The sequence below is a fragment of the Peromyscus maniculatus genome, chromosome 20 (genome assembly GCF_049852395.1).
Source record: "Peromyscus maniculatus bairdii isolate BWxNUB_F1_BW_parent chromosome 20, HU_Pman_BW_mat_3.1, whole genome shotgun sequence".
Taxonomy (NCBI): domain Eukaryota; kingdom Metazoa; phylum Chordata; class Mammalia; order Rodentia; family Cricetidae; genus Peromyscus; species Peromyscus maniculatus.
In genome coordinates, this window is record NC_134871.1 from 34,463,536 (window position 1) to 34,488,747 (window position 25,212).

General features: G+C 43.3%; 1 protein-coding gene across 4 annotated transcripts in view; it reads right to left on the reverse strand.

The window, feature by feature from the left end:
• Positions 1 to 5,630: 5,630 nt before the first annotated feature.
• Positions 5,631 to 25,212, reverse strand: part of Adcy8 (adenylate cyclase 8) — a 218,738-nt gene continuing 199,156 nt past the window's right edge. For all 4 annotated transcript variants that reach the window (XM_076555978.1, XM_006980305.4, XM_015998848.3 and 1 more), the window contains 5 exons: positions 23,832 to 23,990; positions 14,010 to 14,156; positions 10,945 to 11,037; positions 9,384 to 9,498; positions 5,631 to 6,213 (listed from right to left, as the gene is read on the reverse strand). In XM_076555978.1, coding sequence (XP_076412093.1) covers positions 5,726 to 6,213; positions 9,384 to 9,498; positions 10,945 to 11,037; positions 14,010 to 14,156; positions 23,832 to 23,990 — 1,002 coding nt within the window. In that variant the 3' untranslated portion in view covers positions 5,631 to 5,725. The remainder of the gene's footprint in view (positions 6,214 to 9,383; positions 9,499 to 10,944; positions 11,038 to 14,009; positions 14,157 to 23,831; positions 23,991 to 25,212) is intronic.

Sequence of the window (25,212 nt, forward strand, 5' to 3'; positions counted from 1 at the left end):
TCACCAAGGGAAGGGACTTCCCTTACAGCTAGTGTCCAGAGGATGGTCTCTCAAGGGCCCATAAGTTGGCAGCTTCGAAGGTTTCTTTGGGCATTTTTGCTAGGTGGTGAGCTGTCACATAAAAGTACTGTTGACCCATTTCTGTTGTGGTAGGTCAGGCCTTGTAACCCAACCGCCCTTTCATTGATGAAACCAGGGCTCATGGGTGGTGGTGCAGGAAGATAACTTTGAGACAGCGGTAGTTAGGAATGGCCTGAGGTCTGCTGCTGTGGGTGGGAGTCACTATTGACCTCAGAAATGGGTGTTGGAGAGAAGGGTGGAGAACATCTAGCGAGATTTTTTTTCCCAGAGATCGACTGATCTCTATTTTTCTTCTGTTGCTAAAATGTTAAGATCGTGAATCACTGGCAGATAAGTAGTATCTGGAGTAGAATAAGTGCTCACTAATTATTGAATGAATACAAGAAAGTTAAATCTGATTTGCATGAGAAAATGAGAAGAATTTTCTTTTTCTCTTGCAAAGCATAGGAGAATGAAAAAGAAGAGAGGAGGGAAGACTGAATCAAACAAGATGGTGAAGGCCTTGGATGAAGGGGATGCACATTTAATTGGAAGATGTTGCTTTTGTATTACTCCAGTAATACAGGTTACTCCAGTAATACAACTACTTTTTGTGTTACTCTACTATTTATCCCTCTTCTGCCCCCTGGTTGCTAAAAATTCTATCCCAGGGGAAGATGTAAGTAATGTTTTTCCCTTCTCCTAAGGTCCCAACAACAAACTGAGGCACTATTCTGTGAAGTTCACCCTGGGGAACCAAAGAGTTTATTGCTTCCTTTCAGAATATAGGTGAGGGGTACTTACACTTGTGGGTGCTCATCCCCTCAACAGGCCACACCTGGAAAGCCTTTACTTACCAGGGATGAGGGCTTCCTATGGTTGTATCGATGGAGTCCCCTCCCCTAATTCTCCCCAAATATATTATAGTCCCTCTCTGAAGCCATGTGCAATTAAGAAAGAGTTGTATACAATGGTGGTAGGGATCAGCTGGATACTCTGAAGAGGACCTTGTGACCATCTTCATGTCTCCATGGAAGGGGTGTGTGTGTGCAAATAGTCAACCAGCCCAGCTGGGATAATCCTTTTGCAAGTAGGTAAAGCTGAATTCCCCAAAATGGCAGTTGCTCCGTTCAGAGGATAGGCAAACATAATTTACCCCTCTATCGAAATTGTTAGTAAATTTGAAGCATGAATGCTAATTATGATGCATGAATGCCTTGTGCAAGTGCTAGGTATGTACAGTCATGTGGTTGTGTAAGCATATGAGCATATGTCTACAAGTATGTGGCTGTATGTGTGTGTATGGGAGTGGGAGAGAGGTGGTGTGTATGAATAAGAAATGCACATGAGTGAGTAGAAGTGTGTAGGAGTGTAAATAAGCAAATGTGTTGGTTATTGTTGATTGTGAACTTGATAAAATTTAGAATCACCTCAGAGATGGGCCTCTGGACATGAGGATTTTCTTGATTATGTTAACTGAATGAAGAGAACTGTCTACTGTGGGTGACATCATTTCTTAGGCAGGGGATACAGGGCTCTATAAAAAATAAACAGATCTGGGAACCAGCATTTATGCATCCATTGCTGTCTTCTGACTGTTTTAGATGCTTTAAGGTCCTGTTGCCCTGACTCTCCCACCATGATGGGCTGTAGCACAGAACTTTGGCCTAAACGAACCCTTCTCTTGTAAGCTGCTTTGGACAGAATTTTATCACAGCGACAGCAAAGAAACAAAGAGAGCAAGCCTTCAGGAATATGTGTGTGAGGTGTAGATGTGAGCATATATGGATGCAAGCCCCTGTGGTTATTCAATGAGCGGGGCTGAATTTTGGGTGCTGAGGCATGGCAGAAGTGTATATAGAACTGTGAGCATGAGCAGGAGCCTATCAAGAGGCCAGAGCTGGCAGGTCTATCACCGTGCTCACTGAGGCCACAGAAGGAAAGACCTCAGAACAGGGAGAGCAGAGTCCAAGCACAACAAGGGATCGCTTTATCTGTACTCTAACTCCAACAGAGTCTTGTAGAACCAAGCCTTAGGACCATACATGACCCTTAAGCTCTTCTCAGCTTTAAGAATCCTTGTGTAGCTGGGCGGTGGTGGCAGACGCCTTTAATCCCAGCACTGGGGAGGCAGAGCCAGGCGGATCTCTGTGAGTTTGAGGCCAGCCTGGTCTACAGAGCAAGATCCAGGACAGGCACCAAAACTACACAGAGAAATCCTGTCTCGAAAAAAACCAAAAAAGAAAAAAAATCCATGTGTAGACAGAGTTGATTTTATTACTTTTTATGAGATCCAGTTGTCTGGAAAATTGGCACAATACTGTGTTATCATGAAGATCAGTGGAAACTGTACTTTGAAAATAGACACTTAGTAAAACACTCTAAAAACATTTGTTCTAGCTACCCTGATAATGACAGTGTCACCAGAGGGGTCCGGCTGGTGTATAATGAGGAGACTGTGAGTGGGACAATTGTTTCCAAATGAAACAGATTGCCTTTGAGGCCGGCTGGTTCTCTATAACAGGCAAAGGAGCTTCACTGAGTTGTCTTGGAAAGCTTGATGCCCACCAAGGAACAATGACCCGATCTTCCAGGTTGGTAGATGGAAACGTGTGGCTGCTGTGCAATCAATAATTCAAATAGGCACATGGTGTTACCTTCTGGGCACTCTGCTCCCTGGTAACTCATCAATAAAATATTGGGTACAGTCGGAGCCCACAGCTGATCTGAGAGCAGCATTCTCACTTGGAAATGCTGGCTGACACAGGCTCCAGAGCAGCAGAAATGTCTGTGGTCTGGAATTAAAATTCCATGCAAGGGAATGAACTTCAACACCCAGCTCTGGCTGTCCACAGAAGGCAGGTTCTGGTCCTGGAACCTGGGTCAGCAGTGGTAACTAGTCCCCAGGGGAACTCTCCTTTTCCACCCACTGCAAAGCCCCACGTGTGTGTTTTGTGGGCCAGATCCCCCTGCTGTGTCTACTTCATCCCAGAAGCAAGCCAGACCTCGGAGGACTCAGAGTTGATTAGCTAAGGGTCAAGTGAAACTTTTGAAGCCTTTTCAAGGAACTCACAACTTTTACAGTATCAATTTTTCATGGCTGAAGTAACTCAGGCGTAGTAAAGGGTGCGAATACAGACAAGTAAAAAAAAAAAAAAGGAAGACTCCAACAGGGAAAGATGCCAGGCTCACCATTCCAATAGAGACACTGTGCTTCCAGATGGCAGGAAGAGTGAACCTCTGTGGAGTGCCGTGCGGGGTCCCTGTCACCCTACTGCAGCCTTGGATGGTTCTGTGGGTTCCCAGGCTTGCATCCAGAAGTCTCAAACTCAAAGCATTCTCTGCCCAACTCTGCCATACATTAACTTGGGATCAAAACGTGATCAGAAAAGAGCTGAGTGTACGTAGAGGTTTTTCACACCAATTATTATGACTATTTGAGTCTGGTTGTTTTGAATGCGGTTAGTGACTCTTCCAGGTTCGGCCCTGTTGCTGTGGCAAAACACTCTGACCAGAAGCAGTGTAAGGGAGGAAAAGGTTTATTATTTTACTTTAACCTATAAATCTTTTCTTTATTTCAGGTTACTGGTTAGAGCCCACTATTGAAGGAAGTCAGGGCAGGAACTTGGGGAAGACCTGCTTACTCTACATGCAGCACTGTCTCTCACCAGGGAACTCGCAGAGAGGGAAGTTCAGCAGAAACCATAGAGGATCACTGCTCTGAGGCTCAATCATAGGCTCAAGCTTAGATGTCTTCCTTATACAGCCCAGATTCATCTGTCTAGGGGATGGTGCCGCCCACAATGACCTAGCTTTCCTACATCAATTAACAATTAAGACCCCTTCCCCCAGCACACACACACAGACATACCAATATCTGATCTGGGCAATCTCTGGATGGAGATTCTTTTCCTAGAGGACCACACACACTGCATCTAGTTGACAAAAGTCAAATAGGATAGTTATGGAACACGGCCACAGCGTCGCGTCTGGCTCTTTGGTGTAGATATCAACTTCCTCACATCTAAATGCTTCAGAGTACTAAATCACCACAGCTTCCTTTGTGGTCATAGGTATACAGAGTTCACATCACGTGCTTGGCACCATACTTGTTGAGAGAGACAAGGTTCAGATCATGGAATAACCTCTTGACTCAGCAAATTCCTTCCATATATCCTCCAATATCACAATAAACAAAGCACATGGTAGCAGTTATTTTGACCCCGTAGGGGAGAGGATGAAGCTGTCTGGGTCCCCTATGGGGGGCACTTAGAGCTTTGGATTGGATGTTGGATCCCAGACCAGAAGTCTACCTGATGGGGCTTTTGGAGACTCAGTCTCTTGCTGCTGTGTTTGATGGAGTCCTGAATGAAGCCAAACCTCCCAGATCCAGGTTGGAGTGTCTGTTTCTCTATCTGTTTTAGTTTTGGGCTTGACATCACTGAGTCACGAGCATGTTCTGGATAAAATTTTCCAGCTATAGCCAATCAATCTTTCATTGTGTTTTAGTTCTAAGCTTGGTGGTCATTAGTTATAGCAGTGAGTGTTTATTGATTCATATGGATCTGAAGTTCTTTCTATAGCTAACTAGGTGAACTATCAAAGCCTTTGGCATTTTTCAGCTTTCTCATTTGTATGACACTTTCCTGGCAGCCCGTGTTTGCGAGAGAAGAGGATGTGATGCTGTCTTCCCAGGAAACTAGCTTCTAACCCCACCAACCGACTTTCTAATTGTTCCTCCAATGCAAACCCACCCCAGGGGGTTTGCGCTCAATGGCCCATTTGTTCACATCACTTTCCTCCCTGGGTTTTCCACTTTCACATTATGGAGGGTTCCTCTCCAGCATCACAGCCTGAAAAAGCTATCCCTGTTACTCAGCCCAATCCCTGACCTCCAATAACTTAAAAATGTTTACTTTCATTTAGGTGTTTGTGTCGTTCTGTGTGAGTGCGTGGCACATATGCACAGGTGCCCATGGAAGCCGGAAGAGGGGTGATAGCCCCTGGAACTGGAATTACAGGCCGTTGTGAACTACCTGACATGGTGCTAGGAACAGAACTCAGGTCCTCTGGAAGAAAATAAGCCCTCTTAACCACACAGCCTTTCTTCCAGTCCCTACATTTAACCTTTTCATTGCTTCTGTCCCTGTCTGAAAGCAGATTATGCGTTGCTTTAACAATATGTCTGTTGTTCCTAAGTAGAATGTTAGCTCCATGAGGAAAACGCTTTTGCCAGAATTTCTCTGGGGTGTGGAACAACTTAGGTGCATTCCAGATCCTCAGCAAATGTCAGCTGAATGAACGTGCAGGTACTGTATGGACTATGAGGTTCTTGGGTCAGTACTTAACATAATACTTGGCCTGGCATATGGTTAGATTTCAAAAAAAATGTGAGTTGTTATTAGGCACCCAATAACATCAAGGCTCCATTTACAAACCCCCATTTCTAATTTAGATGAGAAGAACTTTGGCCTTTTGCACATAAGATGTGATCCATAAAAGGGTGGTGAATGAAGAGAACCTCAAATTGTGTCCTTGATCTGGTATATTCAAAGACCAATGAAACCATCCTTGTTCTAAAAAAAATTAAACCTTTTTATTAGTATATTTATTTTATATATAAAAGAAATACAAAAAAAGAGGAAGAAACACAAAGAAAATGCTTTTATGGCAAATCGGATTTGTCGGTGCCTTCAGCTTGTGCTCCAGGCTCCGGCCCACTGGGTGTTAATAAAGTCCGCCGGTTGTAATGGCCCTTGATGATGCCCGAGTTGCTGTTCTCATTGAGGAGTTGCTTCTGCCTTTGCCTGTTGAGAGACTGAACAAGGCCAAGGACAACTGCAGCCAGAGAGTATTGCCCAGGCAGTCTCCTTGGGGGCAAGATGAATGGGTTGGGTTGGACTCTTCCCAGGAGAAAGTACGTTTTGATTTTTCCTTCTTGCTCACTGATGCCCTTCACATAGATCTCTCCTCGGTAGTCAAAGGCAAAGCCCTGGTCCTTCAGGATAAGATAGGTCTCCTCTGGAACTTGGATCCGGCCACTCACCCCTGTGCTGTCCATTCGACTTGCCAAGTTCACAGTTTTACCCCAAATGTCATACTGTGGTTTCTTAGCGCCAATTACACCTGCTACCACTGAGCCATGGCTGATGCCTACAAAAGAACCCAAAAGAGCAAGAAGTAAGGTAGAGGAAGTGCAGTTAGGCATCTGGACATGTCAGGGAAGTGATAGGCATGTGTGTCATCTCTGGAACAGCATATCCAGGTCCTACCTCAACCTAGATGAGTCACCTGGATCAGTTATTTAACTTATATGGACCTCACTTTACCCATCTATGAATTGGAATATAAAATGAAGTTTATATAAAGTAATATGAGCAAAGCCACTGCCAGAGAGTGATCAACATAAGAGAATCCTCAATTCCACGCGCACATAGACTTATCTTGGATGTGGAATGATCAAAGTGCTGACCAGGATTCAGGGCCCTGGGCTCTTTTGTTTCTTGCACAGTGATATGAGAGCTTGGGCAGACCATTTCCTTCTCTGTTTTCATCTAGGTCTCCACCACTATTCTCTTCTCCCATGGCAATGTCTCATGTATACCCCCTTGTCCTCTTGAAGCCTGCTTTCCCATTGCTACATGAAGGGAAAGGGCTTTCTGATTTGTACAGCTATCCAGTGAGAACCCATTTAAACATCTGCCAGGACTTCTTTGTTTCTAAGGATAAAGCCAATGGTCTTTAGGATTGTAACTCATAGCTTCCTAGCTTTTGCCTGGCTTGCCAGCCTAATTCACTGCCCCCATTCTTCCCTCTCTACCACGCCAAACTGAACTTCTAATTCCCTCACCGGGTAACCATATTCACCTTGGTGCTGTAGTCTTGTTTTTTCTCTTCTTTGTTTTGTTTTGTTTGACCTTTTTGTGCCCTGCTCCAATCCCATTCTTCATTTGGAAATGCTTTTAATGATAGTCTCAATGCTTACTCCTTCAGGAAGTCTAGATAACTCTTCTAGAAATGACCACATTTCACTAAATGTGTACTGTGCACATCTGTCTCTTCTAAGAAAGAATTTAATAATTCTCTAAATATTGACTAGGCATTTGATATGTGAGATACTGGTAGAGTAGGGGAGGCAAGAAGACATAGGTTTGTCTCCTTCTGGAGAGGCAGAAAATAACTTTAAAAGCAGGTAGTATAATATTCACAGATAATGAAAACAAAAACTATCAGTGTGTAGAAATAGGAGACCAGAGACATTATGTTGTTGAGTAGAGCGGTTAGGAAAGACCTAACCAGAGACCTGAGGAAAGGAATAGAACTAGTCTCATAGAGAACTGGATAAGATCATTCTAGGCAGAAGCAAGAATAGAACACATGTGCACACAGACACTACATACTATACTCCACATATGCACATATATTACACACTATATACCACACTATACATACACACTAGACACCATACATTATACTATACATATACACATATACACTATACACTACATTATACATACACACACTACACACTATCTAGTACACTACACTGCACACACACAATCCACTATCCATTATACTACATACACAGACACTATATACTGTACATTATACCCAACACATTTATACATATGTATAGACATTACATACTATACACAACACACACACACACACACACAGGCTGTAGAATACACAGGAATCACAATGATGATTAGTTCTTTAAAACCTTGAAAGACATTGTGTCATTTGACTCTCATATGATTTCTATGAGGTCACAGGCAGTGGAGGTGATCAGCACATGAGAAAGCTGAGGTTAAGAAAGTCTCAGTGTCTTGTTCCAAGTCACAGAGTTGGTTATAACAGACATGAAACACAGACTGAGATTCTCAGTCTAGCGGGGGTTTAAAGTTTCTCACCCTGGAGATCAGTGAAACGACAGCAGCAGTTTAATATATCACATCAAGCGGCATCCCTGATCTCACCAATATCTTTGGAATTTACTTAGACCATTTCTCTTTTCAGGGCTAATATTATTTTTTTTTTTGATTTTTGGTTTAGTTGTGAAGTCAATGATTTCAGGAAGGACAGGAGATTGATGAGAAATATGGGATCGAGCCTTCAACATCCCATCCATAGATCAAAACCATAAATAAAAATCCTTGCTTCAAAGAACAAAAGCATGTGACATTCCTCTGATCTGAGGAACAGATATTGATATTTCTTTAACCTCTGTTCTTTTCTTGCAAGCTGTTAAGGGAGAGTCTAATAGAATAAAATGGCCTGTCAGTCACAGGATGTTTACAGCAGGAGGACCACAGCACAAGTTGTCTTAAACCTCCTCTTGGTAGCCAGAAAGTCAATTCATCTCAGAGTCAGGCTCCCTGAAGCTTCTGCTGGCATGGCTATTTGGCTGTGTGATGTGATGTTAGGTTAGTAACTCCTCTGTTTTGGGACCCAGTTTCTTCATCTACAAAACGCAAAAGTGAGCTAGAGGTGGGGCTTTCAGGCTGGACCTCTGGAGGCTCCTGAAAGCCCAGGGGAGATGAAGGAGGGATGCACAAATTATGCAAACATGGAGGATTATTAGTCAGTTGCAACGATTACTGTGTGGCCACTTTGCACAAGGAGTGTCTGTCCTGCAATGGAAGGAGACTGCGTGGCTGAGAAACTGTTGCTTTCTGCCCGTCTCTGCCTCAACACAGTATATGATAGCCTGCCTCAGAGGTAGAATCCTGCTGTTGTCTGAGGTATTATCCAGAAGAAGTAGAGAGCAATGCATTGGCTACCAGCTTTGAGCAACATGAAAAAGTCAGAATTACGTGATTCTTGGGTCATTAGCTGCCTTTCTTTTTTTTTTTTTTTTTTTTTGGTTTTTCGAGACAGGGTTCCTCTGTGTAGATTTGCGCCTTTCCTGGAACTCACTTGGTAGCCCAGGCTGGCCTCGAACTCACAAAGATCCACCTGCCTCTGCCTCCCGAGTGCTGGGATTAAAGGCGTGCGCCACCACCGCCCGGCATTAGCTGCCTTTCTAAGCATGCCTTTGTACAAGTGGTGAGGGAACTAGACAGATGTGCTGGAGGAGAGGCCAGTCTAGTGTCTACTTTGCACTTCTGCCTGGGTCAGGATCCTGCCTTGCTGCCAGCATCTTGGATGAGGAAGCCCAGAAAGGCCCGAGTTGACTCTGTGCCTGTCCTTGTCAGGGTCATACAGAACCTCATGCATTTTGCAAGAAAAAGCTTTCCTGGCTTGATGCCCAGGACATGGGAGGGGCTGATGGAACAAAGACACTTGGCTCAGTGAGTTCTCCACCTCTAGCTGCAACTCACCAATTCGGAGTTCAAAGTTGTTGAACGAATGCTTGTTGATCTCCTGTATGCTTTCGGTCAGGGCAAGAGAGAAGTCAGCCAGGGCACACAAATGCCCCCACTTATCTTCACATTGCTGGAGAAAACAAGAGAAGGGTTCTCTCAGGGTTAAAAACATTTGATGTCTTCAGCAGAGGTTTGCAGTCTAACCCCAAGTGCACATTCCTTAGGAGGAAATAGCCATGCAAGTGAAGCCCCTACACATTCAAGCCATCAGTATCCAAGAGGCGTGAGATCACAGGAGATTCAATTAACACTATAGTCCGTGGTTGTCATCACATCTTTCCTTCACATATACATGTATCTAGGAAGGTTGCCCCATTATGGATTCCTGAGTATACTCACTGGTGTGTATGTATTTGTATCAATGCCCATCTGTACATTTTCCTATCCTTGTACATGTAGCTTTTCTAGTCCAGAATCTGTGTCTGTTTCCTCTGAAATGCTCACAGCATCTGATTAAGGGATGTTCACATGCATATTTGTGAAAACCCCGAGAGAAGTGCAGAGAGAGAGCCTCTTTACCTCTGTTTCCAAATCTGTAAATTGAGGTGAAACTTGTTGGCCCTGTCCACCTCTTCACAATTGAATGAGATTTTGTGTGAAAGAAAATTTGGGACCCTACAGAGCTTGGTAGTTCAATCAAAGGCCAAGCATCAGATATTTCTGGTCTTGTAGATCATACTGTCCTTGTTGTAACTATTCAATGTTGTCATTTTTGGTTGTAAAGGAGCAAAAAATACGATAGAAATAAATGGGAATGCTGTGTACAACAAAACTTTATTTACAAATATGGGTGGTGGGTTAGATGTGGCCTGGAGGCACTCGTCTTCTAACTCCTGCTATTGAGGGCCACACTTGCAATACCAGCATGGGTTTCATCTCATATAGCTATGCTTAGAGTATCTTCCTCTAATAAAAATGTGTAGAAGAAGGATAAGTGCAATAATGACTTAATGAGAATTTCATCTTCTCTGGTGACTTCGACTTAAACTCATATAACATCTATTGTGTACTTGCCAGGTTATAGCCTTCATATGGGGAAGATGAAAATTATCTCAGATTACTCACCCATCAGCCCTAGAAGGTACAAGTTAGTATCCCCATTAACACTGGTGCCTACCACATAGTCAAATATTTTACAAAGCTAATACTGTTATCACCACCGTTACTGCCATAATCATTATGCCATAACAGCTTCTGAGGGATTAAATGAAAGCAAGAATAAGGAAATGGATGAGTATTAGGGATTTTTGTGATACCCACAGCTCTATCAGAGTCAAGGTATTCTTGGTACAGATTTTTGTTCAAGTGAACAGAGAGATTCAGAATGAAGCCTGGAATATTTTAAAAGAATAACAGCACCTCATCTAGCAAACCCCCTTTGTCAAGAGTGAATGTACATCCTGCAACCATGAGAGTCCAGTTTAGAATTCCTCCCCACTGTTCTTCAAGCCCTCCTCAGCACATGACAACTGTCAGGCACATGCAACCGGTGTGACCGAGTCCAAGGAGACCTTACCTGTTTCTCTGGTGACAGTCCTGAGACAGCCATGTACGTGCTACCAATGGTCTTAATCTTCTCTATGTCTTGAAAGCGGTCTTCTCCGAGCAGCTGCAAAAGATTCAGGTCATGACATTAGTCCTTGTGTTTACACAGCATCTATGTGGGTCTCTAGTAGCCCAGGGCTCCTGAAAATGTGCCTCCTCCATTCACTATGGAGAAAGATCTAACTAAAATGGTTGAACATCTTGATGTGGCTTCTTTTCTCTCTAAGGGTCATGCACTCAGTCAGTCAATCCACGTTGATAAGGACTTGCTAAGTGTCAGATGGGTGTGTCTAAATACTCTCAACTGTTTCAGTGAGTCCTGGAATAACCAAGGGTATTTGAAAAGCTTCAATAAGAACTAAAAAATGTTCCCCAACCAGTCAACACATGTTTTGGGGATTATATCCAACATGTACTTAGAATGTTACCACTTCCACTTTTCCCAGGCAGTACCCCACTCTAAACCACTGGTCTAAACCACTATTGGTATTCAGCTGTATTCACTCCTGTCCTTGCCTCCTCTTGCCCAGCATAGTGGCCAGGTGATACCATTTATGAATGAGTCAAAACATACCCCTGTTTAGTGCAAAACTCTTCAGTGGCTTTTAGTTCTACTCAGGATCAAAGTCAGTCTTCACTAAGCCCAGCAAAACTTGCCATGACCACTAAACCCCACCCCACACCCAGCCGTTATTGTTTCTATGCTCTGCTCCAGCCCTGGACCTCTTTGCTTACTTTTGAACAAGACTGGCCTGCTTCTGTCTTGGGATGCTTGTTTTACTAACACCTCTGGGGCTACTCTTCCTTCAGCCAATGCCATGGCCACTCCCGTTCTTCTTTCTTATCTTGCCTGATGACTGTCTACTCTACATTGCCTCAATGACTGCATTTAAATGGAACACAGCTTCCATTCTCATACAGTCCTTGTTAGTCTGCTGTCCTGTGTCACCTGCCTTCCTTAGACATAGTCCTGACTTTGTTTACTGACTGTCAGCTTTCTTGGGGTAAGCGACGTTGGTGGCAGGTGTCATCGCCAATTCTGTTCACTGCTCAGAACATAGACAGAACCTTGAGCACAGTGGTGCTGAATGAATGGCTGATTGAATGAAAGCCTTTAAATTTCCTACAATGTTGCACGGAATTTAGATACCATTGTTAAGGAAGGGATATTTTGGTCTTTAGTAACTTCAATAAGCAGAAACGTGCTCCTGGGTCAGGCCCCAACTATGCCAAGTTTCCAATCCCTGGAATCCACATATGTTATCTTCCATGGCCAGAGGGACTTTGAAGGTGAGATTAGGATTAGGATATTGGGATGGAAACTAACCTGGGGATATGTCACATGATAAGTGCCCTTATAAGTAAAAGACAGTAGTAGGAGAACGAGAGATGGGGATACAGGAGTGGAAGCAAAAGTCAGATTTATGTGATTGATAGCTTTATAGATGGGAAGAAGCTATCAGCCAAAAAACTCATATGCCTCTGAAAGTAAAAAAAAAAAAAAAAAAAAAAAAGCCAAGAAATAGATTCTTTCCTGGAGCCTCTAGAGTAGTGGTTCTCAACATTCCTAATGCTGCAGTCCTTTAATACAGTTCCTCATGGTGTGGTGATCCCCAATTATAAAATTATTTTCATTGCTATTTTATAACTGCAATTTTGCTACTGTTATGAATCATAATGTAAATATCTGATATGCAGGATGGAGTTCCCCCTCACATCTTACAAGGCCCTAACCATACCTCCTAACCAATGCACTAGCCATGCCTCCTTCTATGAAAGTGATTTATAGTTTGCATGGTAAAGCCATGAGAGACAAGAAGGGCTTGTATCTGATTTATGTTGACACTACTCTGTGATTTCACATATACATATGGGATCATAATACACAAAACTCAGAAGCATAGAGTAGAATGGTTGTTAATAACTGCCATTAGGGAGCCAAAGTGAGGTGGGGATATGGAGATATTTGTTATAGGGCAGAATGTTTCAGGTAGATAGAAGGAGAAGTCCTGGAGACCACTGCACACTATGGCGACTGTGGTGGTTTGAAAGAAAATGGCCCCCAAAGGGGCCATTGTAACTGTAATTCTTGCTTGATAATTGTTTTTTTTTTTTATATGTAATTTTACTACGTTAAAGTTGAAACCTTCCTTTTTAAAAAAGAAGAAAAGGGGAAGTGCTGTGGATATCGCTCTGTATAAATAAAACACTGATTGGACAGTAGCCAGACAGGAAGTATAGGAGAGGAAAAGAGGAGAGGAAGACAGAGGGGAGGAGACACCAGCTGCTGTTAAGGGAGCATCATGTAGAAGCAACAGGTAAAGCCATGGAACACATGGCAACATATAGATTAACAAAAATGGGCTTAGTATAAGAGTAAGAGCTAGACAATGGTAGGCCTGAGCTGATGGCCAAGCAGTTTAAATAATATAAGTCTGTGTGTTTATTTTATAAGTGGGCTAAGGTACTGCCAGGGCTTGGCAGGACCCAGAGAGAAAACTCCAACTACAGAAGTAGGTGAGGCCTTCATAGAGGAAGAGTGTGTCACTGTGGGAGTGGGCTTTGAGGTTTCCTTTGCTCAAGCTTCATTCAGTGTAACACTCAGACCACTTCCTGTTGTCTGTAAGATGTAAGACTCTCAGCTACTTCTCCAGCACCATGTCTGCCTGCATGCTACCATGTCCTACCATGATGATAATGGACAGAACCTTTGAACTGTAAACTAGCAATCCCAATTAAATGTTTTCTTTTATAAGAGTTGCCATAGTCATGGTGTCTCTTCACAGCAATAGAAACCCTAACTAAGACAGTAATTAAAGTAAATGATGTATTGTATTTCATCTTCAAGAGGTTACATTTTAAGTGTTTTTTCCCATAAAGTGGGGTGATAAATATGTTGATTGACTTAACTAGTCTATATTTTATACATACATCAAGACATCCATTTATTCAGATGGAAATTAATTGCAAAAATAAAATAAATTAATACATATTTGTGTTTGAAATGCATCCTAGAGTTCTGATACTAAGATTTACCTCATCAAAGTCAGCGATGATCTCATTCAGCAAGCGCAGACATTCCACTCCCTGGTTGTTCATTTCTGTCTGAGAGTAAAAGTCTGCAAATCCAGGGATGGAGGCAAACATCACCCCAACAGCATCGTAGGATTGCGAATATAGCTCCTGGGGTAGAGAGGAGGTGGAAACAATCATCAGAGCCCAAGTTCTGCAATGATGCTACCTGTACATAAGGACCTGGCAGATAGGAATCCAGTGGCAGGACAAACAAATGAGAGTTCAGGCATGACATGTTAGCACTGTATGTCTCAGTATTCCCAAGCTGCTATAACCAAATACATCAGTCTGGATTGATTATAAACTACAAATTTATTTCTGGGATTCTGGATGCTTGTAAGTATCTGTAAGATTTAGTGTATAATGAGGAGCCACTTTCTGGTTCAAAGATGACACTCTCTAGCTGTGTCCACACATGCCAGAAGGAGTAAGGAAACTTTCTTGGAACTCTTTAATAAGCACACTATTCCAGTTGTCATGGTTTGGACACAAAGAATCTTCCAACAGATGCATTGTTAAATCCTTGGTCCCTGGCTGGTAGATCTAGTTATTGAGAGGTACCCTGGGTCATGAGGTCTCTGTCCTCATGCATTAACCCTTGATAGATTGATAAGATGGTATTATTGGGAGGTGAGGGAGAATAGAAATTTTAATCTATTTGGAGGAAGTAAGTTACTAGGGTATGCCAGAAAAATATACCTTAGAAGACTTGGAGGGACACAAATGTTCCATCCCTTGGATCAAAATCACAGAATCGTGTGGTCTTCAACCTCAGCTGAGCCAGCACTTTTGAATGTCACGCCTTTGTCCTTGGCTAAATCTTCTGTTCTTCTCAATGACTGGTCCAGAGTTTCAGGATTCTCCTTAACTTAATCTACCACATTGTCCTTCTCCATAGATGATCTTTCTCCTGCCTTACCAAGAAAGCTGAGACTGGGCAGTAACTTACCCTGGTTTCTTTATGCGTGTGTGTGTGTGTGTGTGTGTGTGTGTGTGTGTGTGTGTGTGTGTGTGTGTGTAATTATTTCATCCTTTTTCATTCAACTCTGGCAACTTTGCCATCACGGTTAACCTCTCTTTTCTTTTGTCTTACTCCTGCTTTCTCCATGCTGGTCCCCACTCTCTGTCTTTTTTAAGAAGAAATGATCTTGCAGACACTTGTGTCTGTCAACCAGTCCCTCCTCATCCTGGTTTCCATCCTTTTTAAGCTGTCTTTCTCCTCTTTCTCCTCTGTCTATTGCTATTCACATCTCAGGCTGGAATGAAATAAATGGAGAGAAAGTCATCCAAATTGGGAAAAATCAGTGTACACGTGCCAGTTCCCATCTCACTGAGCATCCACGTAGCTCAGCACACTGGCCACTCAGGACCTTGTGTCTCTTGACTTTCGGTGAAATACCTCATTTTCTTATGCCTGCCCCCTTTAGGGACTTATTTTGGAAAAACCTTTCATCTATTTTAAGTGTTTTGTTTGTTCACCTTGTACAATCTCACTTGGCAGATCTCAATGATGCTCAACCTCTCCATAGCAGTTTCCAAATTCATGTTTCTAGATTAGTTCTTGGGGTGTGATCACCCTGGATTGTTCTCGCACTCTTTTTTTTTTTTTGTTTTTTTTTTTGTTTTTTCAAGACAGGGTTTCTCTGTGTAGTTTTGGTGCCTGTCTTGGATCTCGCTTTGTAGATCAAGCTGGCCTCGAACTCACAGAGATCCGCCTGGCTCTGCCTCCCAAGTGTTGGGATTAAAGGCGTGCACCACCTTCTCACACTCTTTAAACTATGATGCTACACACTTAGTGTGTTTCTCTTTATAGCTAAGACTTCATCTGTTTCTTCATTCCCTACTATTAAAAACACCAGAGCTACAAAATCAACAGAGGGCATATCAGTTATCTCAGGCTCTTTCTTGATCCCATCCTGTTGACCTTATCTTAGTGTTGCTGCTATTTCTAAAAGTAAGCCTCTTTCCAGTGCTTTGCTTAACCAATAATAGAAAAGCTTCCAACTTGAGGGCCTCCAGCCTTGTTCTACTCCAAAGCATTCTTCATATGCCACCTAGAGTGACCCTTTTAAAGGGATATGTATGATGCTGGATACTGACCACACTCCTCCACTCTTAAAGCCTTCCAATGGCCCACAGTTAACCTTAACATAAAGTTCTAACACCACATCATGGCACATATTTATGGCCTCACTATCGCCTATCTCTTTAACATAAGGCCTACGAGTCCCCAATTCTTTGGACTCGTAAAACACTAAAGCATTTCTACTTTTTACTTTTGTATTGACATTGAACTCAGAGCCCTGCTTATTTGTACTCTTCCATTGAGTTATACTATCAGTTGGCTTCTCCGCTTCCAAATCCTGTTGTCGCAACTGCTCCAGACACCCTCCATGAGATTGTCTCACCCTCCTCAACTGTCAACACTTGCAGGTCTTGTGAGTTTTTTCTTTGGCCACAAGAGGGCACTCTGCTCATGTGACCAGTAGCTTTGAAGAGGCAGAGAATTAACATCCCTAAATCACAGGTCTCCACAAACAACTCATGGGAAGTGGTGTTTTGTATCTTCCTCCTTCACTCCTAGAGTCATGTAACTTTGAACTGTAAGACTCGGCTTTCATTGCCCACATAGGTAGCTGATCTACCCAATAATGCATCGTATATCAGTGTCTTTTTCTTCCTTCCATTCTGTATTTCCTAGGATCTCCGACAGGGAAGTTGCTGCCTCTTACGTTCTAGTTTTCAAGGTTTCCTTCCAGAAGAAACAAACAGTTTTCATGTCACCATGTAAATAAATTCATTTCTGCCACCTGTCCAGTGATGAGAAATTTTCTTCCAGTCGGAGGTTAGCTCTGTAACCAGGTAACGTCTGGTTTCCGGTCTTCACTAATCATGTAGAGATGTGTTTTGCAGAAACTTTCTAGGCTCTTGAATGGGGGCACGGGGCTCAGCTCAATGCTCTCAAAGTGCCACAAGCAGCTCTGTAATACACTCCTTGCCCTAGCATCATTGCCCTAACATCCAACTCTTCTTTTAAACACAAATCCCATGATGGCAAAGATATACATGCCATTCATCTTGGTGTGTTTACCGCAGTCCTGAAATGTGATGCATGCCTTACACAAACTACATTAACTCACAACTAGTTGCTGAGTTAATGACTTTTTGGTCTTATCCAGAAACAGTAAAACCTAAATAGTACTTTCACATGAACCTGATGAATTATAACAATCCAGCAAACGTTTCTCATTATTATCCTCATTTCACAGATAAGTCAAATGAGACAGAGGAAGTCCATTGTTGTTTTGGATCATGTTGCTAACAGTAGAAGAGGCAGGGTAGAAGCTTCTAGGGTTTCTTTAGTCCACGTGTTCTTCCTCTATCATGCCCTATGTCTGAGTTTGAAGTGTGAATCAATGTAGTTTTCCTCCAAAGAAACACAGGCAGCTGGTGACTGGCTGGGCAGAGTGATTGAGGAGAGAAGAGCAGCAGCAAATGGCTTCCAAAGGGAGGGCAGACCCTGCTCACCTTGGCCTTGGGCAGGTATGGATGCATGGAAGAAAGCTAATTCTGCTTCATGAATCAGAGAACTTGTGTAAGTAAGCTCAAAGAATCATATCCTTCAGATGGCTGAGCTTTTTGTTTGTTTGTTTTTGGGTAAAAGTCTCTACTGCTCAATTACCTATAATATTATTTTGTGCGGGCTGCTATCATAGAGTGACTTAAACAAGAGAAATGTGTTTTTTCAACATTCTGGAGGTTGAGAATCTGAGATCAAGGAATTTCAGAGGCTCTTCTACTCACATGGTACATGCCCATCTCTCCCTGCATCTTACTGTGTTCTTTACCCTGGGTTCTAATCTTCTCTTTTTACAAGGATGCCAGTGAGACTGTACCAGGATCACCTGCATGACTTCATTTTAACACAACTATCTCCCCTATGACAGCTACAGCTTGATGTCCTTGGGGTTAGAATTTCAGACACAAATTTTGAGGAAGCACAATTCAGCCCACACAGCCTCTACTTCTATTTAAAAATAGAAAAGAGAAAATCTTATCCTCTGAAATCTACTCCATAGTCAACTTCTTTTTATTCCCTGCAGTATAAATGCCTCCACTGTGTAAAATATCTGCCCACCAGGGCTTTTTCTTCATCTGTTATTTTCTTAAACTTCCTTTTTATTTATTCTTTGTGTCTTTCACATCATGCATCTCTATCCCATTCATTTCCCCGTCCTTTCATATCCATCCTCTGCCCTTGCAACTCCTCCAAAAACAAAATAAAATTTAAGAGAAAATAGAAAACATAGGAAAAAAGGGAAAAAATCATGTCATGAAAGCTGTAGTGTGACTCAGTGAGTCATGAAGTAAACCTGTATATCTACATATCTTTATTTGCAAATGTTCATCGCAGAGAGTCATTGGTCTGGTTCAAGGCCTCTGGTTTCTGCTATATTATTGATGCTGGGCCCTCATTGGGACTCCTCTTGGATATCCTATTGTTGCCCTGGGTAATGGAGATCCTGCAGCTTTGGGTCCACAGGACTGCCCTCTTCATGTGCTCCTACAGATCATAGATGGGGTAGATGCTGGGATGGGCCAACTCATAACCCTGGTTCTGGGCCTGGATAGTTGCAGGGCTGGTCAGCCCACCATTTCTACCCAGTCCTTACCACCAGGGTAAGCTTTCCAGCATTGCCCTGGCTAGTTAACTCCTTCCAGTGGTGAGCAAGGGGCGGAGCCAGTTCCCCTGTTTTCATGCCCTCCGGGTTGGGTCTCCCACACCTGCACCATCAGGGCCAGCTCTACTATGTTGCTCAGGCAAGGTACAGGGGCTACTTTCCTGAGTGTTGCAGCTGGTGAGGGGCAGGGACAGCTCTCCCACTCTTATGACCACAGAGTCAGCACTCTGATCTGCCACAGGTAGTGAGGGTGGGTGGAGGGCATTTCTCCCCTGCCCACACCACCATATGGAAGATGAGGGGCCAAGCCAGATCTCCTGTGCTCATGTTCTCAGGCAAGTCCAATAGGGTCAGCCACCAGAGGGCTTCCTAAACAGTATTTGCCCCCTGGAGATCCAATGAATCCTAGCTCCTCCCCCACCCTTCTCTTTCTTTTCATTCCTCAGTCTTGCCAACATTCAGAATGCTCTGATTTCTTATTTCATTTTGCATGTGTTTGTGTGTATGTGTTGTGCATGGATGTTTGCATGCATGTGCATTTGTATGTAAGCGTACATGTTTGCATGCTGTGTACATGGGTGTGCACATGTGTGTGGAGGCATGAGGCTGATGTTTGGAGTTTCTACCCTTTCCACTGAGCTTGGTTCTCTCAACTGAACTGAGAGACCAACAATGTGTCTAGTCTTACTAGCCAGGTTGCTCCAGGGATCCCCTCTCTCTGCATTCCAACTGCTGTAATTACCATCATGCTTATCTGGCATTTATATGGGTGTTAGGTGTCCAATATCTGTTCCTCACACTTGCCTGGCAGGCATTTTACCTACAAAGCCATCCCTCCAGCCACTGCTCTGATTTCTTAAAAAATAAAATTATGACAACACCAGCTATTTTCACTGAGCACTTATATGCCAGGCACATCACAGAATACTGCATGGATCATCTTATTTAATGCTCACAATAACTGCTTGAGGCAGTTATAACTAAGGTCTTTATTTTATCTATGGGAGGATGAGAGAGGTTGAGGTTAAGTATTTTGCTTAAAACTCACAGTTATTAAGGGGTAGAGTAGGAATTTATAACTGGATAGACTGACTCCAGAGCTCAAGCTACTACTAACGGTGGCAATAATAATAATGTATTCATTTAGGAATGATGGCAGTACTAGCCATGTTAAATAGGAAGAAACATTACAACTGGAACAGCTTTAGCTCATTATTTGAATGGAAAGTTGATTTAACATTGGGGGAATCTATGTTAGATAAAACACTGAGCTTGAAAATATGGATCCAGTTCAGCTCTTGACTATTGCATCGATTGGAAGTGAGAAGAATGGGAAAGGGTGGAGCCACTTCTCCTCTTGGCCAGATGCTCACTGGTGGAGAGAATGTCCAGAAGACACTAATATACATAAAGACAAATCCACAAGCACAGGCTTTCAGGTGATGATGGGTTAGATACACACAGGACCAAAATGGGATCCTTTGTTTCTTTTAGGAAATGGAACCAGAATGGCTCAGTTTACCTACTCATTGGCTGACACAGAACATGGAGAGTGCTGTGCCTCCATCTTCATGAGGGGCAGATAAGGGAACTCATACTATTGGACCTGCCACATGGGAGGAGAAACTTCTTTATTTTGGACACAAACCAATTTTTGAGGAGATAACGTCAGTGATGCATGCCATAGTCACTGAGGTTCTTCTCATTATATCCTCCCCAGTTAGATTAGGTAAAAGATCAATGAGGAGTTTTCCCCCAGGAGGTCAGGGCAATGAATGTGGAAAGAGAGATGATGATCCCTGCAGATGTGGTCACATGACTTTAGGCAGCAAGGCAGACTCTCTGACCTTCATCCCTTCAAGTGTGAAAGGGTGCTGACTATTTCTTTGCTTTGCACCTGGTCACAATGAAATGCTCCCCTCCGGTTGGCTTTGTCCCATGGCATTGCTGCTGGCTGGGACTTTGTCACTGCTCCCAGTAACTGCTTTCACCATTGTCGCTTTGGGGAGCAGGTGGAAACAACTCTGCAAATCGCTGCCTCTTGTGGTTTAAATATGAACTGTCTGTAATGGGCTCGTGGACTGGGGACTTTGCTGCCAGCCAGTGGGATTTGGGGAAGTGACTGGGTGAGTGCAAGGGGCCCTAATATAACTGATGGATACTTTTATGGATTTTCATTGCAGAAAGTAGGGAGTGGGCCACTGGGGAATGTATCCTCTGCTACCCACTTCTTGCTTTTTCCTAGCTGCAGTGAAGTAAACAGCTCTGCTCTTCCATGTGCCTCTATCACGATCCTCTGTGTCACCATGGGCATGGAAATTATGGACACAATCAGAATGGACTGAGAATCCTGAAAACCATAGGCAAGCAAGCATGTCCTTCCTTAAGATGCTTGCTTGCTCAGGCATTCTACCACAGTAGTGGAAACAAAAACAAAACAAAACAAAAAAACAACGCTCTGACCCAAGAGGTCTTGTTATCTGTTTCCTGATCCTCACTGTTTCAGTCAGTGACACAGACAAAGCAAGGTGGTACAAACAAAGCAAGATAATTCAGGTTACTATACAATGGACTCAACTAAAAAGATAAAGGGAGAATTAGGGGCCCCTAGTAAACCTCCCGGAACTAAGACACAGAGCTAGCATCTCTTTGGATTGGAAGAAATGAGAACAACCTAACGTTGCTCTCACATGGGAGCGGCACGGCAGCTAGAGGAGGTCTGTGGAGGCATACAGGCAGCCTTATGTGATTCCCAGGAAATACGGGTCCATCCTGGCCTCACTGCTTCTTCTCACTCACCTCTCCCTGCACCGTCCCCCACTGCCAATCCCCATCTGGGTGCCAAAGCCCAAGGGTGATTATTGATGTTATGCACCCAGTTTATCCCTAACCCTACCCAGGCAAATTAGAAAAGAGAGTGAAGGAGCTTGGAGAGTCATGTGGAAGAGATTCATGCAACCTACCCACCACCTTTAGAGATGGTGGTTTTATTTAACTCACTCTAATTAACTGTTTTCAGTGTGCCATCTGCTTCTTTCTATTCTGGGTTGGAAGAAGCTAAAAACATGTTGTAAACTGTAGAAGGGTAGATGAATATAGAAAGGCTATAATTGTTATATTGTCATCTTTCTCTGTGGGTTGGGAGTACAGGTTCGGACTGTGTAGAGGATTCTGAACACTCACACTCGCCCCTCCTCCATTCCGCCTGCCAATACGGGGAAACTGCTCTTCTCCTTTCTCAGGGAACTGTGTTGTCTGAGCCTTTCTGTGCCCAGGCTGCTGGTAACTAAGTCCTGTGCTTCTTATACTAAGTGAAAGCCAGGGGAGAAAGAATATCTGAGACCTGAGGACATTCTCTCTCAGTAATCATAATCTCTGCTCAGATGTCACCCTCTCTTAGAGACTTTCTATGATCCTGCTCAGTGGGGTTGGTCCACAGCCCAGCTGAGTACCTGGAGTCTTGCACATCTCCAGGTGGGTTCTTTCCTTTCAGGATGATATCATTTTCTCTTCTCTCTTACTCAGGTACCTCACTGCTATGATGTTATGACTGAAAAGTAGCTCTCTGTCATTGGCTTGGGATTCCCCTTTGAGGCTCCTGTGTTTCTACCTATCCATCTGGTGGTCATGACTGATGAACATCCACATTCTCTCTACTCTAGCACCTGTTGAGAAGAGTGAGTAGCTTTGATCTGTACTGGGGAGGCCCTCTGGGAGCCAAGTGCTTCTGCAATTTGATATTCCAATCATGCCTTATCTTTTACTGTTTTGTTCTTCTGTGGCCTGGATGGGACTATGTCAGTTCTGCTATCAAAGGTCCCAAGGCAAGGGTCACACATTTAACATCTTTGAGGATCTTAGAGGTAATATGAATGATAGTGTGTAGTTGGGCCAATTGGAGACACCGTTATGTTCGGGAAGGCATCATACCCACAAATTAAAACAAGCCAGCAAATCTGTAACCAGTGGTCGATGTCTTAGCCAGCTGGTTCAGGCTTTTCTAAGAGATAGCCTGTAACCTTAGATAGTTGTAACCTTACTCTAAGGGTCGTCAGTCTCTGTTGAGCTGATTGCAAACCTTGTAATGAAAGGCAGTGTCATCCCGACCTCCATGTCAGCACACATGGCCTTTGTACCACCTTTCTAAGGGTCAGCTGGCCTTGTTTGAGTGCTTCAGCAAGGGATCAAGGATCAGGCACGAGGCTCATTGGTGATCAAGACTGGCCTAATCTGCATCCTTGAGCTCACCATCTTGTGAAAATGAAGCAGCCAGATTATTTCATCTTTGTGAGGTGTCTTCTTGAGGCAGAGTATACAGGTGGCTCCTGGGGCTCTGTCCATGTTGCTAGGGTCTACCCACATGTCTCACAGAGCATAGTCAAGCACTCTGACACACTTAACCTCTGGTATTCGAAACAGAATTCTGTTCACTCTTGAGTAACTTTCCCTTCAAATTTACATGGTAAACACAATAGTTTCTGTGTTTTCATTTCTCATTGCTCACATCAGCACCATTTTTGAGTTCTTTAGTTCTACTTCCCACAGATGGAGCTCATCTTCTTTCTATCTCCATTGCCTTCTAGGCCTCTCATTAGGGTCTTACCTTAGCTACTTTAGGGTCTTTGACCAGGCATTGAGCTTATAATATGTAGCCCCATGTTCTAATCCATTCATCTATTTATGAAGACTTGGGTTGCTTCCACCTTTTGGCTATTGACTACTATACATAAGGCATAAATTTCTCATCTCTTTGAGACCTTGCTTTCAATTATTTTGAGTATACACTTAGAATTGTTGGATATATATATATATATATATATATATATATATATATATATATATATGCACACACATATAAAACCTTGTAATTCCAATCCAGTCTGTCTTATATCCATCTAACAGGCAAAGTGCTAGATGCCAAGGGAGACAGTGTGTAAATTTCATAGCATCAGACATGCTGGATTGCTAGGCGCCATATGGTAGGCATGGTCTTTTTTTCTTACATCTCCCAAGTGTAATGGAGTTTTTTTTAGATCTTGGGATCAGTGTGATCAGTTGTATACCATCCCATTTCCCATTAGCTAGTCAGACCTGGGCTCACCTCGTTGTCTCTGTCTTTCTCCAGGAAGTGGCGGGCCACATGGCTGGGTAAGATATTTCGCAGCATGTTCTCATTGTGTTCCCTCAGCTCCTTCATCTCGTTGATTTCCTCTTTGGCCTGTACTCGCCACAGAAAATCCAGGCGGGCTGTGTATTCCAGCTATAATTGACAAGAGACACAGAGAAGCAGTAGGTTCAGGTACACATGTCTGTAAGGTGGTGGGGAAGGTTTCCCTGTGACTCCTCCCAGGTGAAAGAGAGTCTGATTTTCTCATCGGAAGGCACATGCCTGAAGCCAAGCTATCGGAGGATGCTCAGAGCTTGCAGGGATGTGCATCTGTCCTCTCAGGTGCTATCTGCACATAGATCATCTCCTCCGGTGTGGGATTATGTGACAATACCGTCCTCTATTGACTGGAGGTAGCACATGTCCAGGAAGTTTTCCATCTGTTTGATATTACATTCTTTCTATCTTAAACTGAATGTGTACCCTGCCCTCAGCAGTTCCTATTTTGAAACCCTACTTCTTAATTCTTGGTGGCATGTCTTTAGCAATGGGATCTTTGGAAAGAAGTTAAGGTTCAATGAGACCTTGAGGGTGGGATGCGATTCCTGACCTTATTAGAGGAGACAGGATCAGCTTTGCTCTTCCTTTATTATGTGGACACACTGATTAAAGGCCGTGTGTAGGGCAGCAAGATGGTTCTCTGCAAGCCAGAATTATGCCTCCATCAGCTACCAAACCCCGTCAGATCTCAGTATTTAACGTTCCAGCCTCTAGAATTGTGAGTGAATAATTTCTGTGTGTAAGCCACCAAGTCTAAGGAAATTTGTGAAGGCAGCCTGAACTGTGTGACACCATGAGGAGTTGTATCCCTCACAGGGCAGAAGCTTGTCAGCATTTGTTACCCCAACAATGAGAGTATTAAAAACACATAACACTCAGGTGGCAGCCTGTGTGCCCTGCTCTGCTTGGTGCACTATATAAATATTAAATCTTTCGATCCAGACAGTAGATCTAATCAGAAGGCAATACTTTTAGTTTTATTTCACACCCGAGGAAGTCAAGACAAACACTGTTACGTCACCTGACCATGGTGGTTATACCCCACTTAGGGGTGAAGCTAGGTTTTGACCTTGTGTTCTAAAGTCAACTCAAGAGACTGCAAACTCCCTGGTTAGGCAATAAGGAACAAATGAACAGAGGAATACTGGGAAGATCTTGGGCTTCATGTCAGACAGCTAAGGTTTAGAGCTTTTGGTCATAATCATATTCAGTCACCTGGGTGAAAAAGGACTTAATCTAAGTTTCCCTGTCCCTGAATTAGAGGTAACTACCATTGACCACCAAACAGTGAGGGAAAAATTACATCGGAGGTCTG